The sequence below is a fragment of the Drosophila eugracilis genome, unplaced genomic scaffold, assembly GCF_018153835.1.
Source record: "Drosophila eugracilis isolate 14026-0451.02 unplaced genomic scaffold, ASM1815383v1 contig_81, whole genome shotgun sequence".
NCBI classification, from domain to species: Eukaryota; Metazoa; Arthropoda; class Insecta; order Diptera; family Drosophilidae; genus Drosophila; species Drosophila eugracilis.
In genome coordinates, this window is record NW_024573712.1 from 557,117 (window position 1) to 574,224 (window position 17,108).

The 17,108-nt window shown below is 40.6% G+C and overlaps 3 protein-coding genes across 5 annotated transcripts in view; all 3 read right to left on the bottom strand.

Annotated features, from left to right (window-relative positions):
• The window catches only part of LOC108106534, a 45,184-nt gene that overhangs the window by 2,500 nt on the left and 25,576 nt on the right, over positions 1–17,108 (bottom strand). The window contains exons 2-4 of the mRNA XM_017213672.2: positions 10,967–11,388; positions 10,151–10,372; positions 6,026–6,255 (exon numbers count right to left, since the gene is read on the bottom strand). Of these exons, the coding sequence (XP_017069161.1) occupies positions 6,026–6,255; positions 10,151–10,372; positions 10,967–11,388 (874 nt within the window). The remainder of the gene's footprint in view (positions 1–6,025; positions 6,256–10,150; positions 10,373–10,966; positions 11,389–17,108) is intronic.
• Positions 530–949, bottom strand: LOC108106535 (submaxillary gland androgen-regulated protein 3A). Its single transcript, XM_017213673.2, has one exon. It carries the CDS (start codon positions 938–940, stop codon positions 638–640), a length of 303 nt encoding a protein of 100 aa, XP_017069162.1. The 5' UTR covers positions 941–949; the 3' UTR covers positions 530–637.
• LOC108106531 (titin) lies at positions 1,065–4,458 on the bottom strand. Of its 3 annotated transcripts, none has more exons than XM_017213667.2 (2): positions 1,214–4,458; positions 1,065–1,133 (listed from the first exon to the last, which is right to left on the bottom strand). In XM_017213667.2, the coding sequence occupies exon 1, from the start codon at positions 3,984–3,986 to the stop codon at positions 1,242–1,244; it is 2,745 nt and encodes a 914-aa protein (XP_017069156.1). In that variant the 5' UTR covers positions 3,987–4,458; the 3' UTR covers positions 1,065–1,133; positions 1,214–1,241. The 3 variants fall into 3 exon arrangements, with proteins under 3 accessions (XP_017069156.1, XP_017069157.1, XP_017069155.1); XM_017213668.2 differs by having other exon boundaries at positions 1,066–1,133; positions 1,234–4,458; XM_017213666.2 differs by lacking the exon at positions 1,065–1,133 and having other exon boundaries at positions 1,236–4,205; positions 4,262–4,458.

Genomic DNA, 17,108 nt, shown 5'->3' on the forward strand with positions numbered 1-17,108 from the left:
TTCGTTTCTTTTTTTGCCTTGAGTTTTTCTTTCTTGCCGAGTTTTGTTCCTGGGAACATGGAAGTTATTAGCGACAATTTGCTTCGATCATGTTCACGGCAATTACCATTAGATGAGCACATCAAAACGTATTAAGTAAATGTTGTTTCACAGAAGCAATTTGCATTTGCCAGAGCCCAGGAAACTTGGGCTCTTGTGACTCAGCAGCTATCGGGACATGTGACGAGAAAATTACTCCTCGGGCTAAAGTTTATTGGATTTCCAAATTGAAAAGCGACAGCAAAATTGTATTAATATAGTAATTTGCTCTCACATTGCATAATTGAACTGACTATTGTTTGGGAATTTGTCATGTTTCAATATGATTATTAAATATTTCCAATAACTGAATACGTTTGGGAAATAATCATCGAGACACTCATTTATATAGTTACTCAGTCATGCAATTATCGTTTGCATATTGGTTGATTACAATTTCTGCCAAAATAATGCAATGAATCACTTTCAAGCATACAAATCGAACTTGAACTATGAATAAACTATTTTTATTTAACTAATTTAGGGTGTAGAAACGTAGTTAATAACTCTATGTAGAAGCACAGTATACATTTTAATATTTCCTTTTCATGGTTTGCCATCAGAGAATCGTGCAGCAGAAAACCTCTCCCTGGGGCTGGGCATATACAGTGGCCACTGGCGGTTGGGCACCCACCACAACGGTGGGTCTTGGTGGTGGCACTACAACCATAGGTGGTGGCGGTGGTGCTCCGATGATCACAGCTGGTGGCGGTGGTGGTCCAAACCCAATGCCCACACCCATTGGCGGTGGTGGTGGTCCACCAATATTTACGCCGACATTTATACGAGGTGGCGGTGGTCCGTAAGCCATTCCGGGCCCTCCCCTAGGAGGTCCTCCATATCCGCGTCCTGGTGGTGGCATCTCGACCGATGGCTAACGACTGACTGACCACCAGCACTTTAGATTCTTGAGTTGGCCTCTTATCGCCACTTTCGCCTTGAGTGTCCGCTGGTAATTAACTATCAATTACTGTGATTTCGTTTTCTTTTTTTTTTTGGTGGGGCTTCTGTTTCCGCTGATTAGATATGCGATAGACGGAGCTTACATTCCCAGGCTGATAAGAGAAAGACACCCAGTTATTGATAAGATTTAAATAATATGATATGGTTTCTGATTCATTGGCCCTGCACTTGCCTTTGGGGAAAGCCCCTCACCTCTGGTTCTAGGAAATTATGCATTTGCAGTGGCAACATTTGCGTTTTGGTGGTTCGTTGGCAGAAATATCTCGTTTTTGGATTGGTGGTGGTGCTGGCTTGGCTTCCTGTGTTCCCTGCTCCTGCTGCAGTCCCTCGGCCAGGGCCGCACTCACGGAGTAACGCTTGCCAAACTTGTCGGTGCTCTGCTCGGATACCTCACCAACTAGAACAGTTCCGATGGGTGTGGCAGGTTGTATGATTTCCTCTGTGACTTCTATGACCTCAGTCACTTCTCCATTGTTGGCAGACTCCACAATGACTTCCCTTTCCACCACTTCTACGAATGGAGGATCCTCTATGACCAGGTCAGTGAGAATGAAGCTATTTAGTGGTTTCGCCGACGGTTTGGCAGGTGGTGGTGGGGATGGAACTGGTGTGACATCAACGGACTCCACAATCACCTCCGTTTGCGGTGGATTCGATGGTGGTATTATGAGTTTCAGTTGTGGACTGGGCGGAGGTGTGGGAGTGGGCGTAACCTCCAGTGAGGCCACAATTACAGCCGTTTCTGCTAAGCTTGGTCTGGGTAGGAAACCACTTTCGATTGGCCTCTGAAGAGACGGACTACTGGGTGGCGTATTAACTGGTGTAACTTCAATAATCTCCACATAAGCTTCGGCATCGCTCAATCTTTCCACTTCCACAAAGGGGCTGTTCTGAGCAGTGTTATAAGGAGTAGCCTCTTCCACCTCCACATAATCATCAACTTCGATTAGGCTCTCTCTGGAAATGAAGGGAAACTGTTCGGGTGGAGGTGAAGATGCTGGTGTTACTTCCAGTGACTCCACAACCAGTTCCTGCACCAGACTTGCTCGAGGCATATAGTTGGTTGTCACTATGGATTGCTGTGGAGGATTGCGGAGCACTTCGATCTCCTCCACTGTTATTTCAGGTTCTGTGATTTCGATATCCTCTACCACACTTTCAACAAAGCCTGTTTGAGGAAGAATATCAACTTGTGGGGGTGGTTGATATGGAGGACTAACTTCTGTGACTTCTATGTTCTCCACAATGGATTCTACAAAACCGGAACGAGGAGGATAACTTATAGGTAGTGGTGGCCTTAAAGGAGGTTCAACTTCCCCTGTGACTTCAATATTTTCCACAATCGATTCCACAAAACCTGATCTTGGTGGGAAACTAAGTTGAACAGGAGTTTCCACAGGAGAATCCACTTCTTCCGTGACTTCTATGTTTTCCACAATCGATTCCACGAAGCCTGTTTGTGAGGGTAAACCGTTTGGAATTGCAGGCTGTGGAGGATCCACTTCTGCTGTAACTTCTATACTTTCCACAATTGATTCTACAAAACCAGATCGGGGAGGATTTACATTTTGTACTGGTGGTCTTAATGGAGGATCCACTGCTGTGGTTATTTCTATGTTCTCTACAATTGTTTCCACATTGCCTGTCTGAGAGAGAAATCCATTCTGAACTGGCAGCAAAAAGGGAGGATCGTCTTCTTTAACGACTTCTATGTTTTCCACTACAGATTCCACATAACCTTCAGGAACAGTATTTTGTACAGGAATTGGTAATATAGGTTTTGGTGGCAATACTTCTATATTCTCAACAATCGTTTCCACACAGACTGGCTCAGAGTCGAAGCCATTAGCTGGCAGGAGGAATGGTGAATCATCAACTACCTCTATGTTCTCCGTAATCGTCTCCTCAGCATCAAAGCCATTGGGTGGAAGGAGAAAAGGAGAATCGGGTTCTATATCTTCCACAACAGAATCCACTACCACATCTTGAACAGGAGGATCTTCTCTGATAACTTCGATATCCTCCACAACAGTGTCCACCAACCCCGATCGAGCATAATATCCCTTTGGAGCTGGCGTAGCTTGCGTAGAAACAGAAGCTGCAGCAACTTCTATGTTCTCCACGAGTCTAGCAACAAATCCTGGTTTCGGAATGAATTCCGGTTCCTGCTGAATCTGAGCTGGAACCACAACCTCGACATTCTCCACCACAGTTTCCGTTGGGTTAAGACTGATTCTGGGGATATAACCTGTTGGTGGCTTAGAAGATTCCACTGACTCCACAAAGATGTCCGTTTGAACCACCTCGGCAATGGGAGAGAGAGGAGGCTGTTGCGCAACTGGAAAGAATCCGGTCTGGACTTGAAGTTGAGGTGGTGCATAAGGTGGAGGATCCAATTGCTCGGTTATGATCTGTTCCTCCACAACCCTTGTGTGTTTTTGGGACTCCCTAATTGATTCCTTGGTCTCAGTTTCCCAAACCACAGTGGTGAACTCATCTGAGGCTGATGTAGTATCCAAAATCTCTTCCACATCCTTCTCTGGTGAAAGATCTAGATCTGTGGAGGGATTGGGCGAGGGCTGGTTCCAAAAGGCCTGCGGTTCCCAAACCACATTGAAACCCACTTCTTCGGTGGGTGTAAGGAATGGAGGGGAGGTCTGGGGTAGAGGTGGTGGTGGTGAAGTTCGCTGCTTGTGATGGTTATGATGCTTCCTAGCCTTCGGTTCATTCTCCACAAGAATTACTTCCTCCACGACTTCAACATTCTCCTGTCTTTCATGATGATGATGGTGCCTGTGATGGTGATGATGATGATGCCGCTGCTTAGGTGCTGGCGAACCATCGATATTCACTATCTCGATGGTCTCTTGGATGGTGCCACTACTCGTGGCTATCGTTTCTATCGTTTCGTTAACACTTCGCTCCTCAACAATGGTCGTTTTCATATTGTCGCTGTCTGATTATAGGTATATATTCCGTGTCGTTTTCGTTTTGGCCATTAACTGAAAACCCAAATGCTTTGTTCGGCCCATTTATACACGATGTTTATGTCATGGGAAATGTATTTTCATGCTTTAAATCCTTGGTACACAGATAAGATAGTTACTATATCTAAGCAATGTGGCAACTATTTGTCTTCGACCCCGCTGTCTCTGTTTGGGTCTCTAGAAAATTGTTAAGAGCTTATGTTTGATCGAATGTGATTTCCGCATATGCTTACTTGTCGAATTCTTTGGCTGATTCTGATTCTGATTGCGATTCTGATTCTTTTTACGCTGATTGTGGGCTGCACTGCCAGCGATTACGGTGAAGGTGGCTGGCGGGATTCCGGACATGTTGCTGGCACTTAACTCTTTGCTCGATTGCCGGCAATTCCTCTACTTTTATAGGCCACCCGCGACAGCGCATTCGATAAGATAGTAATTACTTCGAAACTGGCCCGAGTATTTTGGCAGACATATCTGATACCTTGGGGGTCCCTGGCCTTTGTATCCGACCCTGTCAGTTTGCCAGGAAAAGGAAAAAAAAGGGAGATGGTGAATCCAACAACGCCCACTCTTTGGCTCTTGGCACTCGAACACGTCCCGGGTTGGTGGGGATTGTCATTAAATATGCAGGTTACCAGTGCCAATGGTGCCAAAATCCACTCCAGCAGCTTTTTGGCCCAAAAGTGGCACGAAAATAGACAACGAGGGATGCGGATGTGGATGAGACTGGAACTGTTAGCAGGGATTAGTTGTAGTTTGCCACCCATCTGGAGTTTTTGTTAGGGGGGAGATTCCAAGGAATTGGGCGGCTTTTTAAAGATGCAGCATTACCCCAGGTACGTGCCACTCGGGCCACTCTCCTTTGGCTCTTTAGTTCTTTAGTTCTGTGCCCCAAACACCGACAACGCCTCCAAAGTGGTGGTGTAATGTGCTTTGAAGTGTGCCAGAAAGCTGTTTTCCTTACCACCCACCCACTCGCTTGTTTTTCCAACAGCTTGGGGGCCTGGGCCATGGCACGTCGCTTTAAATATGTGAATGCATATGTACCATACACATAGAGTGTTGAAAGTAGTTGAGTCTTGAGTTAGGGGAAAGCACTTTACGCATATGTTAAATAGGGCCAATTGAAGCGCTTTCTGCACTCCAAAACAGATTACGTATACGAGACGTGGCATTTAAAGCTTACTCTTGGCCCAAACATTGTTTCAGCCCTTGGTTGTGTGTTTAAGGAAAATGGTTTTCTACTTCTTATATATTTTTAGCTGGCGAGTAAAGGTGACTTACTAGTGATATCTAACGAGTAAACATTTGTTGTATGTCAATCGATAATTATAAGATAAGAAAATATTTTCTTAACTTTTTGTTTATAGTTGGCTTAGCTTGGTGATTTTTATTTTACCTACTTTAAGGGCTTTAAATTCGACCTAGACGGTTGGAAAACCTTGAACTGTTAAAGTTTACTTGAAAAAGGTTGGGGAAAACATTTTGATAGACTTAATATTGAACTATATTATCATTTAGCCTTTGTTAAGGGTGGTTGTTAGTCAGGCAGGTATGAAAATAAGGCAATGACTAAGGAATATGTTATCTATATACAAGTATTATCTATATTAAGTAAACCTTTTGTGTTGTGAGAACAATATTTAGTTAAATGTAAATGCCTTTGCTTACATTTTCTAAGCTAGTTCAAATTTTTAATCATTTTAAAACTAAAGTAAATTGTGCTCAAAGAGCTTTTTAACTACTTTTTACTATTTAGTGACTTAAAATCAAAATCAAAATACTTTTCGCCTGTTTAGCAATTGCAAAACTAAAGTTTTACCAACAAACAATAGTTTATTTTGTTAGCTGGCAACCCACTTTAGGGAATATTTATGCCATTAAAACTTTCCTTTTGCTAAATTTCATATCTACATTGTTCTGGATAACCCTCTTAACTTTTCTATAAACATTTTTTGGTTTCCTATTAAATCTCATAGAACATTCGCCTCACTTACATGGGATTCATTTTGGCCAACAGCTGGGACCGAATTCGCTGCCTCTCGTCGTCATTTTGCTGCAACTGTTGCTGCTCTGTTTGTCGCTCTCGTTCAATGCTGGCGGACAGCTCGTTGTTCATCTCCACATGATTGTGCTCCGCATCCAGGTGGGTTTGGGTCTGCACCGTTTCATACTTGCGATCGTCCTCGGCAATGTTGAATACCTCGCTCAGCTCGTACTCCTTCAGCTGGAAATACGTGGAGAAATGAAGTGAGATAGAGGGAGAGAGAGGGGGAGAGAGAGAGAGTGAGAGAGGAATGTTAGTCCCCTGGTCCAGACACATGTGCAGCATATTAATTTACGGGGATTATGTGCCCGGCATCAGCAACTTTGTATACAGGATGCGGAATGCCGTGCAAGGACCGGGAGTACAGGTGCTCTTAACGCGCTGCTAATTTCAATTTGTGGCAAATATTGACACAGCCACAGGGGTGCAGCAACGGTATGAAATGGCCAAGAACGTCAATGGAGGATTAGAGGGTATTAAGAGGTGGGAAGGATGTGGTTTGGATATCAACTTGGGATGTTAACACGTGGAATTCCTTAGGAATTCTTGTATAGAATTTTGTTGTTTTTTTGTAAAATATTTTTAAAATCTTAACAAGCTCTTAACTAATCCGAAAATTCATAAATGTCAGTTTATGTTTATAACAAATATAAGAAAAATTAAAAAAAAATTTAAAATCTTTACTACCAGCCTTTCTGACTTCCTTTCTGCCTTTTGTTTTCAGTAAGCAATTTATAACATTGTAAAATAATTAAGTTAACAAACTAGTAAGTAGACTAAAAGTAAGAAGTTTTCACCCCCAACACCTCTATCTCGAAAGTATCCTTAACAACCGATATACCCCATGCTTTCCCAGCGACCCATCGAAGGGTATGAAAAACTTTGTTTGGTGCGCTGTCGCGCATTTTAATTTATTTGTTTGGGCCGCTGTCATTTTCTATACACAATACGCATTGTTATTGTTGGCCCCTCCGCTTTTCGGGCTGGCTTATCTTGGTCTACCTTTTGGTACCTACATACCTTCTGCAAATGCGTCGACAGCGGCGCCAACAACCACAATAAAATAAAAAAAAATCTAAGGCAAAAAATACAAACAAAAAATCCAGCGGGGAAAAAAACGAAAAGGAAAACAATGTAGAAGAGCCGCGTGTTGCTTTTGTGGCATTAAAATACACAATAATCCAGCACACACACAGACAGGGAAAGCTAAAAGATAGGGACGAGGGAAACGAGGGGTCTGGAAAAACTGTGAAATTCCTTGTGGATTACCCAGACGGCGAGTGAAACCCTCAGCATTCCCAACTGCCGAGATTACGTGCCTTTTGCCATTCACTAAATGACACACAAATATTCCAGCAATCCGGTGTTTGGGTCTACAGAATTTAAGAATTTAATGCTATTCAACTACCCCCAGCTGTTGGCCTTCGTTCTAAGGAAGCAAATCAACACATAATTACACTAGGACCTAGGACATGTGCTGGCCATAAAAATAACGCATATAAGTAAATAACTTTCCATTCTGTCGGCCATAAACAAAAGTCGAACAGCCTCGGGTGCTTTGGACAATAATAAAATGTCAGACTTTTAGTTTAACCAAGGCGAACTTTGATTGCCCTGGGGAATTAGTTTAACAAGAAGCCATGATAAATGCCTGGGCTAGTCTAAGATGAATATTCAAATAGTCAAAGTGATTAAATTTAGTATTCAAGAAAAGGTAAATGAAATGTAAACTCAAGTAAATTTAATCAACTTAAAATTAAATCAATTAAAAATGTTTATAATTTATTTCAATTTATTTACTTGAAAAGTTCTTAATTTTAATTAAATATTTAATTTTTTAGGTCTTTTCTAACATTTTCTAAGTGAACGAAATTTTCTCAGATTTTTAAACATTTCATAAATTACTAAAAATAATGTTAAATTTCTTCTCTTTCTCATCTTTAAGACAAACCTCACTACCTAGCTAATATACCCTACCCAAAACCTCCCCCCAAAAGGAGTAGACGCTTTAACACGCCCACACCGAAAAGCCTAGAAAATAAAACTAAAATTAGTAGTTTCAAAAAGGCGTTACAATAATGCCGAGCTGCACCAACAATAGAGAACCACCAACAAATAAAGAATAATGACCGCACGTACAGTGGGCAGCAGCCACGCCCATGTCTACACAGCCATTCCCCTCTCTTCATATATAGAGATATATATACATATATAAACTGCCCCTATGAAATAAACTATGCAAACGTAGTCGAAACATCTGGCGAGAGGCAGTCAGCAGGCGGGAGGAGGACGTCAAACCCAAGGCATAAATTTTATGTGAGCTTCCTTTTGGCCACACATAAAAGCAATTTTGATGAGCGACCCAAGGCATTGTAGCCGTAAGTGCGCCACTTTCTGGATGTCTTGGATGTCCAGCAATATAATTACAATGCTCGAATTCCTGCCTCCCCTTACTAAGGGATATCCCGTTCTATTGGGTCGTTTTTACTGCCGTCGAGGGTTCTTTGTTGCAGTGGTGGAGGTCCTGGCTCTTTGTCCTTTGAGTCTGGGCAGGCCTAATGGATTGGCATTTATTAGGGAGTGCAGAATAATGTTTATTGCAGCGCTTGAAAGCAATGGCCAAAGCGGTTGTGCATCGATAAGGATAATTCAGGACATGTTTCGTGGTAAGTGGGTTCTATGTTTTAATATGGAAATTCAATCAGTGGGATATATCATGGCTTATGCTTAAAGGGAATTGAAATTACATAATTATTATATTATTAATGGAAAGTTGAAGTCTTTAAGTACTTAAATTTAAGTTCAAAGTTTGCCATTTGAATTTCTTCTCTAAACATGTTTAATCTCGCAAATATTTGGAAAAGGTATTTAATTCCGCGTTTTGCCTTGCTAATTCCTCTAATAAAATTCACCAAATAAAGCTATTAATTTGCAGATAATTAGCATAACTGCAATTTCTAATTCAATAATTTTCAATTAAATGCATATTAAAAATGCTATTAAATTCCGTGAAATTTGCATAACCTAATTTCCTAACATCATAATTTCTAATTAAATAACAATTTTCAAAAGAATTATTAATGTCATTGAATTTAAGATAAAATCTTCAATTTGTTTCATTTTTCATGCCATAATTCAATAACAAATTAAAATAATTTAACATATTTAATTACCAGCCTACATTTCGGCTACAAAATCTTTTAATAATAATTCCCAGTCCCATGATTGTCAAACTGCCTTAATTTGTTTACATTTTCTTCTTTTCTTTTTTCAATTTCCTAACACCATAATTTCTAATTAAATAATAATTTTAAAACGAATTAATAATGTCATTGAATTTAAGATAAAATATTTAATTTGTTTCATTTTTTATTTCATAAAATCCAAATAAAAATAATTTAACATATTTAATTGCCAGCCGAAATGTATGCTACGAAAACTTTGAATAATATTTCCCAGTCCCATGACTGTCAAACTGCCTTAATTTGTTTACATTTCCTCTTAACACAAATTTTTGCATGCCCCTGTTAATGTGGCCCAAATAATTATAAGGTAATTAGCATTATTTCCGGTATTTCTTTCTTTCCGTTGGCCATTTCGTATTCGTTTTTTTTCTCGATTCCAGCTGCGAACTCAACTGATTTATAAAGCGCATTAACACGCAGCCAAGGAAATACGCCTTTCACACGCACACCCTCTCACAGCCACACATGCTCGTACAGAGAAACACGCACAGCCATTACACATGTTTGCATGGCGAGAAAAGTGGCTGGCTGTGTGCGTGTGTGAGTATGCGATTGTGGTAGATGCTGTTGACGCCATTGTAATGCTAATGGCTCATTAGCACTTTGATTTTTTCGCTCTGTATTTTTTTTTTTTTTTTTTTTTTTGGTTTTTTGGAAAAGTCATTAGGGTTTCCAGAGTGGGAAAAAGGCATTTTGACTGCTAATTTGCTGTTAATTAACTTGTTTAACCTTTTTTTTTTTGGTTGCTGTCCGTCGGTTGCTGTCCGTCGGTTGCTGTCCAGGGGGTCAGAGTGTTAGGGGTCAGGAGGGATCGTTACCCGTACACTCACCTTGATAAACTGGAACGTGGCGATGGGCGGCAAACGCTTGCTCTTTGGATAATAAAAGCTACCCGCCGGATGGCCAGGATAACGTGAGGTGATCCGATAGATGACGCCCTGAGGTGCTGTTGGCCAGTTGGGTGCCGTGAAGGTAAAACCATTATCCGTGCCCGCATCCAAAGGATCCAGTTCCACGGTTACGGTATCGATCCAAGAGCCACCCACGCAGAGCTGAAAGTTGAGGGAAATTTAAAGAAGTTTTAAGGGCTCTTTGGTTTCATTTCAGTTTTTTAAATTTTCTTTACATTTTACAGTTTTCTGAGCAAAAACTAGTGAAAACATTTTTGATGGCTTTTAATAAAAATATTCTTTAATTAAGTTAAATTTTGTAAAGCAAGAAAAGCCTTTTATTGTGTAATAGAATAGAAAAGAGGGCCCTAGGCTAGTTGGCTAGCAAATTGTGATTGACTTAAGGCATTTGTGGGAGGAAAAAGTTAGGAATTAGTTTATTGAAAATATAAAATAGCCAAGCAATTATCTTTCTATAGGATAATAAATTGAATTATATTAATAGTAATCTTTAGTTTTGAAGTTTAATTTTTTCCAGAAAATATTTAAAATAAACAAAAATAAAGAAGGCAAATTTCCATAGAAATTTAACATTACAGTGAAACAGAAATAATATATATCTTATAGTAGTTAATTTAAAACTCTTTCTAACGCAAACCGCATTCCCCTTGGCCTCTTCGAATGATTGCCTATTGATGGTCTCTGTGCAATTTCAATAGTGTGTGATTTTTGTGTTTCTCTGGTTTATGTTCTCACCTCGAACGAATCCACACCGATGAACCAATCCGGCGAGGGAACAATGCGTGTCATTAGCGAGACCAGACTGTGATTGCTGTCGACAAACACTTTTGCCTCACTGCGTCCGGCGCCCAATGGAATCGCCGGCATGCTGAACTCATCGAACACACTGCGCTCGGTGGTAGGACTACCACCATTACCGCCACCGCTGGCGGCTGTAGATGAGGATGTGGATGTGGTGTTGAAACTGTTGGTGCTGCTGCTGCTGCTGGTTCCACCTGATGGGGATTTCCCCGTCTGCAACTGCATCTGCATTTGCTGCTGTTCGCCGGCATTGCTGTCCAGCAGATCCGTTCGACCCGATTCCGCAAACTGTTTGACAGCCGATGTCGCCGGCTGTCCAATGTGGTACAGTGCATAGTTGGCATTGTGGGTGCGACCTGCGGGCGAAAGAAGAAGAAGAAGAAGAAAAAAGAAACCAAAAACGAAGCTCATCAGTGGGCTAGTCATTAAAATTTAATGAGCTTTTCAAAAGCAAACAGAAAGAAATGCGGAAAATTTGCAAATATTTGCAATTTAGCAGCTCGTTGTCACTTCCCATTCCCAGTTTTTGCTTCGTGTTTGAAGATTCACCGAGTGCTTTTCGACTGTTTGAAATGGTGTCAGCTTAAGTGGCAGATTACGTATACGCAACGTGGAGCGTTGAATTAAAGAGACACTTTTTTCAGCGAAAGAGCTGCTGGGTGTTAAATGGTTGTCATGGGAAATGGGTATGAGGGATTTTGGGAAAATACTTAAATGCATGTAAAAGAGTGGTAATAATGAAAGGAGTTTCCGGTTGGCAAGGGAAGTGGTGGAGTAATGCGATGTAGGAAAAAAATACCAATATTTGTTAGCTTTTCATGAAATTGAGAACTTTAAAGTAGAAAGAGGACATCATTTTTCATTGGAGTTTAGCAATTTGTTCTGATATAGAAACTTAATCATCTTAATGACATAATAAACCTAATTTCCGTGTACTTTTTTCCCAGATAATCCAACTTCCCGAAGCTCCATCTATTTGATTAGCTTTGAGGAAAAGTTTACTCTCTTCCTTTCCACCAACTTCCGTGGCATTTTTATTCCTGTTCATTTTTTCCTTACACCCAGGCCGCAAGTAATTTAAAACTGCTCTGCGCTCCAATTCGCGCTTGGGCCTCAAAGTCAAAGACTGTCACATGAACAGCCTTGCCAGCCTTTCAATACCCACTGAAAGGGCAAACAAGCAACTAACCAACCACCCACCTGCAATGCCCTTTGATGTTGTGGCTGCGGTTTTTTGTTTGCTTGCTCCTCTTTGGATGTCTCAGGATCTCGGGCTCATCGAGTAACCTCAACACCAACGGCCCTCCGTCGGCTCTTATTTGTCTTCAATTAACATTGCAACATGCCACTTGTGCCACTTTTTCCCCTTTGTCTTCTTTCATCTGCCATTTCTTTACGAGCTGTCTCTCTCTCTCTCTTTCTCTTTATATATATATATATCTTTTGCGCTTTTCATTTGGTTTTCTTTTCCGCTTTGCTGGTGCCAGCTTATTTATTAGTTTTCCTCGCTCTCTGCGGGAGCATTGCATTTTTAATTTACAAGTTTCGCTTCGAGTGTAAGACGGCGGACTTCTTTGACAACAAGCCGTGACGGTGACGATGCCAGCTAATGAAAGACCAAACTACAAAGCATATTTCTGCCTTTTCAACTTTGCCGCTGGCTTTCAGCACTGCGTTTTCATTATTTGCTTTTATTTTTCAGTTATTTTTTTTGTACTTTCTGGAAACTATGTCAAATGAAATATTATTTATTCGCTGGCATACTTTTCACCCCACCTGGGCTGGCACTCTGGGTAATTGACAAGTTCTGTAGCAGACTCTCTCTCGGGTCACTGCTGTCCAATGGATTGGGTAGAAAAGTTGCCGAAAAAGGTGCTAGGGCGTCTGCAGGAGAATTTCTGAAAAGTTTCGTTTTGGATTTTCAGCAGATTTTCCAGCATGTAAGAGAGGCAGAGTGAAGCAGAGAAATCGAGCTAATAAATTGACTCGAGAAAACTGTGTCAAATATGCCAAACGAGTTTCCATGTTTTGCTTCAACATGGACAATTTGCATATTTAGATAGGCCCCAGATCAATAAGTGAATTGAATACAGTAGAAACTGGCTAACTAAAAGATAAATTTTGTCTTAAATAAGATCATTTTATCAACCCAACAAGTTCTTAAAAATTTTAAAATATTCTTTCCTTTTTTTTACCTTTTTAAAATCAACTTTTCTTCTCTCAATTTAATTTTATACTTTTTAACGAGCAAATCCATCTATCTTTTATTCATTTTTTAGCTCTCAGAATAATATTTTTTCATTTAATAAATCACCATAAAAACATCCCATTAAGATTGATCACTGTAAGCTGACAACGGCCAAGAAAATCATCAACATGTGCCATTCCGACACACGAATAAAGGTCAGCAGACCACAGCTGTTCACCTTCAGCTGCTTTCGCTTTCCCAGACAAATTCACAAAATTTAAGCACATCTATATATATATATACTCCTATATATATATAAAACCAAACCCAACGCAACGCTCAATCAATTACAGAATGGCCACAGAATAAGCATAATAAATTTGCAATTAAATGCTTAAATTGTGCAAATGGTTTCCCGATATGGTGACGAGCGGTCAGTGGTCTATATCTGGATCTGGTTAGGGGGTTGTGTATAGCTATGGGTATGGGTGACCATTCCGCCACTCAGAACGACCATGAAGGGCGGCCAGATAAATGGGTGCTGTAAAAACAACAATTTCTGGGTTACTGCGATGAATGGCGGGGGCGTAATTAATGCTTAATTATGCACATTAAAAGCCAAAAACAGCCACCAAGCTGGCGGAAATTACTGCCAAGCAGGACTCACGGCACGGCATGTAATATAAATGCATGCCACGTATGCCCCATAAATTTCAGTTAGCGTTTCGAATGAAAAGACATTGCGCATACGCCCCGTTAGGCATCGCTAGGAGTCTCATGTCTCGTAGCTTGGGTGTGTGTTTGTGTGTATATTTGTGGCCATATCATAATTGAAAATCGTCAGCAACCTTGCAGAGCAAACACCGATAGAGAGTATAATATCTAAAAAGTGCAATCTGCTGGCAATTGGCCAGAAAAAACAAACTGTTATGACTCATCGTAAACATAACCTCCTCTAGCGTATTGCTTTTTAATTGGGAGAGAAATATGCTCGAGGGGGAGGGCAAGAGGCTGAAGTATTAATAAATGTATAAATCCAACCAATATGACACACATTTCATTCAATTTATGACGCACAGCTGACACACTTTTCTCCCACACACTATCTACCACACACACATCCACACACACATTTCGACTTTTGTCAGGTTTTTCTGTGCGAAAAATGAATTACGAGAGTATTTTTTTTCGGGCGCTTGTTTTCGTTTGGCTGGATGCTCAATTTCCTGCGATTTCCGTTGCGAAAAAAATTTAATTATAGGCAATAAATTTGAATTTAATAGCCGAGGTATTAAGTCGCCGCCGGCACAGGCATTGTCTCTCGTTTGGAAAACAAAAAAAAAAAAAGAAAAGAAAACTCAAAAAACCAAATAAGAGAAGGAAAATACACATAAATAAGCCAAGAGAAGAAGGATTAACGCAGCAGCTGAAAAAGACAAGAGAGGAGAGGGGTTTCTGGTAGGAAATTGTGGAAAAGCCAGTGAAATGGGTGTGTCAGCACGTGTGCTGTTTGATGGAATGCTATATGTGTGGCTACGGTTATATCCGAAGCTTAAATGTTAAGTCCCACCAGGCAAGTCAGGCCCCAGAGCACAAATTCATCAATGCTTAATTTTCCTGGGGCAGGGGGAAAACCTACAATATTGCACACTCGCATATCTGTCCATTGCGATGCAATTAATTCCAAATGAAATATATAATTTACTCTAATATTTCCATTAAGAGTGATGAATAACTTTAATTAGAAAGCCGAGCGATGGGGCATCAGTGAAGAGATCATGATTGATATCCACTCTAAGCACACATTCATGCTCTTCTCTAAAATTAGCTCTATCCAGTGCTCTGGCCTCATACTACAAATCCTATATCAATCTATATTCAGCTGGTTGCTAATTAAAAATTCATTTTTCCCACTCTCACTCACTCACTCCCAGCGATTGTCTGTTATTTGCCTTTCTACTCACGCAGCGCACTTAATTATGTATGTCAAATTTAATTGGCTTGTCAGTCCAGGCAAATAGCAAAACCCGAAACGTCGACAGACACGCTATAAATACATTACAGCCAAACAGGAGAAACAAAAAAAAAAAGTATTATGGTAAAATGAGAAGCGCACACCTGGCGTATACGTAATGCATGTATTTAATCTCCATTGCTTAATACGCACACATGCTCATATCATTCAAAGCTAAATAAATATTTGCATTTTACCTAATTTCAAATGGCTCATATGGCGTATAACATCTGAATTTTAAAGCAGCATCAGCAGCGGGATAACCAAATCTCTGACATTGTCACATGTCATGAGCTGCAGTTCTCCTGCCTTAAGACACATCCAGGGTTGAGCAGACACACCCGTGCACCACCCACAGTGACATTACGCATATGCTAGATGCAGAATGTTTGAATTTCTCATGCGCTCAATAAACCCAAGGAACTGGAATGAGCGACTGCAGATGCAACTGCGACTCCTACAGCGACTGCGACTGCCTGTTAATAGTAATTTCTGTCATATTTGCCAGTGGAACTTGCAGTCACGACTCCCGATAAAATGTCAACTTGATGTTGCCTGCGATGTGGTAACCTAGATTTCGTTAAGGCACTAGCATCAACACTGAGTACGTGGGAGATTTCCAACAGACTCCACCAACCTTCAACCAACAACACCACCCACTTTTGTTCTATGGCCAAACCGCAGACACGCAGAGAATAGAAAATCTTGCAAGTTCTGGGCTAGGGATTTTATGTCACAGCAAAGAGAGAGCACTTTAAATATTGTGTGGTAATATCGATATTCAAGGGTGTTATCAAGAACTCTAAGGACTTTGAAATGAAATAAATTAAGATGCCTAGAAGTATGCTATAAAAACAACGCCGTTTAGAACTAACTTTGATTTTTTGATATTTTAAGCCATATTTATAAGTAATATAGTAAAAGTTAACTGATATCTAGTTTCTTCTGTTATTTACCCTATATTTGCATATTTCCCCATCATTTCTCTCAGTGTGCGGTTTCATTGTCAGCTTTCTAGGTTGCTCTTTTAAGTTTAATGACTGTAGGGTTGAAGGATTTTTAGTTGCAGTTTGCGGCTGCCTCTCAGCTTTATCTGTGTTAATTAATGCGTGCAGCTACATGCCGGGATTAGGCCAAGATGTGCCCGGGCCAGAAGCCATCAGCCATCAGCTGGCCAATTATGTTGGCAAACAAGAAAGCCGGTATTAGACTTGTCACTTGGCCCCATTTCCCATTACCCCATCTTAGTCCTACGTCCAAAACTCTCTTATTGACGCCCTAACAATGCGACGGGGAAAATGTTTGCGTGAGGCTCAAATGGGGATTACAAACGAAATTGACCAAAAACATAACAAGCTAACAAGATGCCTGTTTGCCGGCGTAAAGAGCCGCCTCCTTCACAATGCTGCAGAGAGAGCAACAACAGTTTATAAAATCATGTGACAAATGAGGGTTGCTTAGCTTACTTAGTTGTCCTGTCAGCTGTCCACCAACTGGGTCGGTCTCCTATTTATCTGTCTGGTCCATCTGTCATTTGTCTAGGACCGCCTGGTCTTTATGACATATGCCTCACTGTGGCAAATTGCACTGCCAATTATATGCTATTTTGCAGGTTTAGCCGGATGATAAGGCTCGTTTTGGGGTCTAATTTTGGACTATTCTTAAGCTTAAACTAAGCTGAGCTGAAGTTGGGGTTTGCTTAAAGCTAAATTTCTAATATTTTCAAATAATATATTCTATTTTAAAGACCCTTTTTTGCTTAAAAGTATTTATATCAGTGTTGTCTAATGAATGACTTTCAAATTGTGCATTGAAATCTTTGGACTTTCGAATTTCTTCTACCTGCAAAATGTGCAGGGTAAGTATTGATTTTG

Coding starts and splice junctions, on each gene's coding strand:
- LOC108106535 (XM_017213673.2), bottom strand. CDS start 940: ATGCCACCACCAGGACGCGGATATGGAGGACCTCCTAGGGGAGGGCCC.
- LOC108106531 (XM_017213667.2), bottom strand. CDS start 3,986: ATGAAAACGACCATTGTTGAGGAGCGAAGTGTTAACGAAACGATAGAA.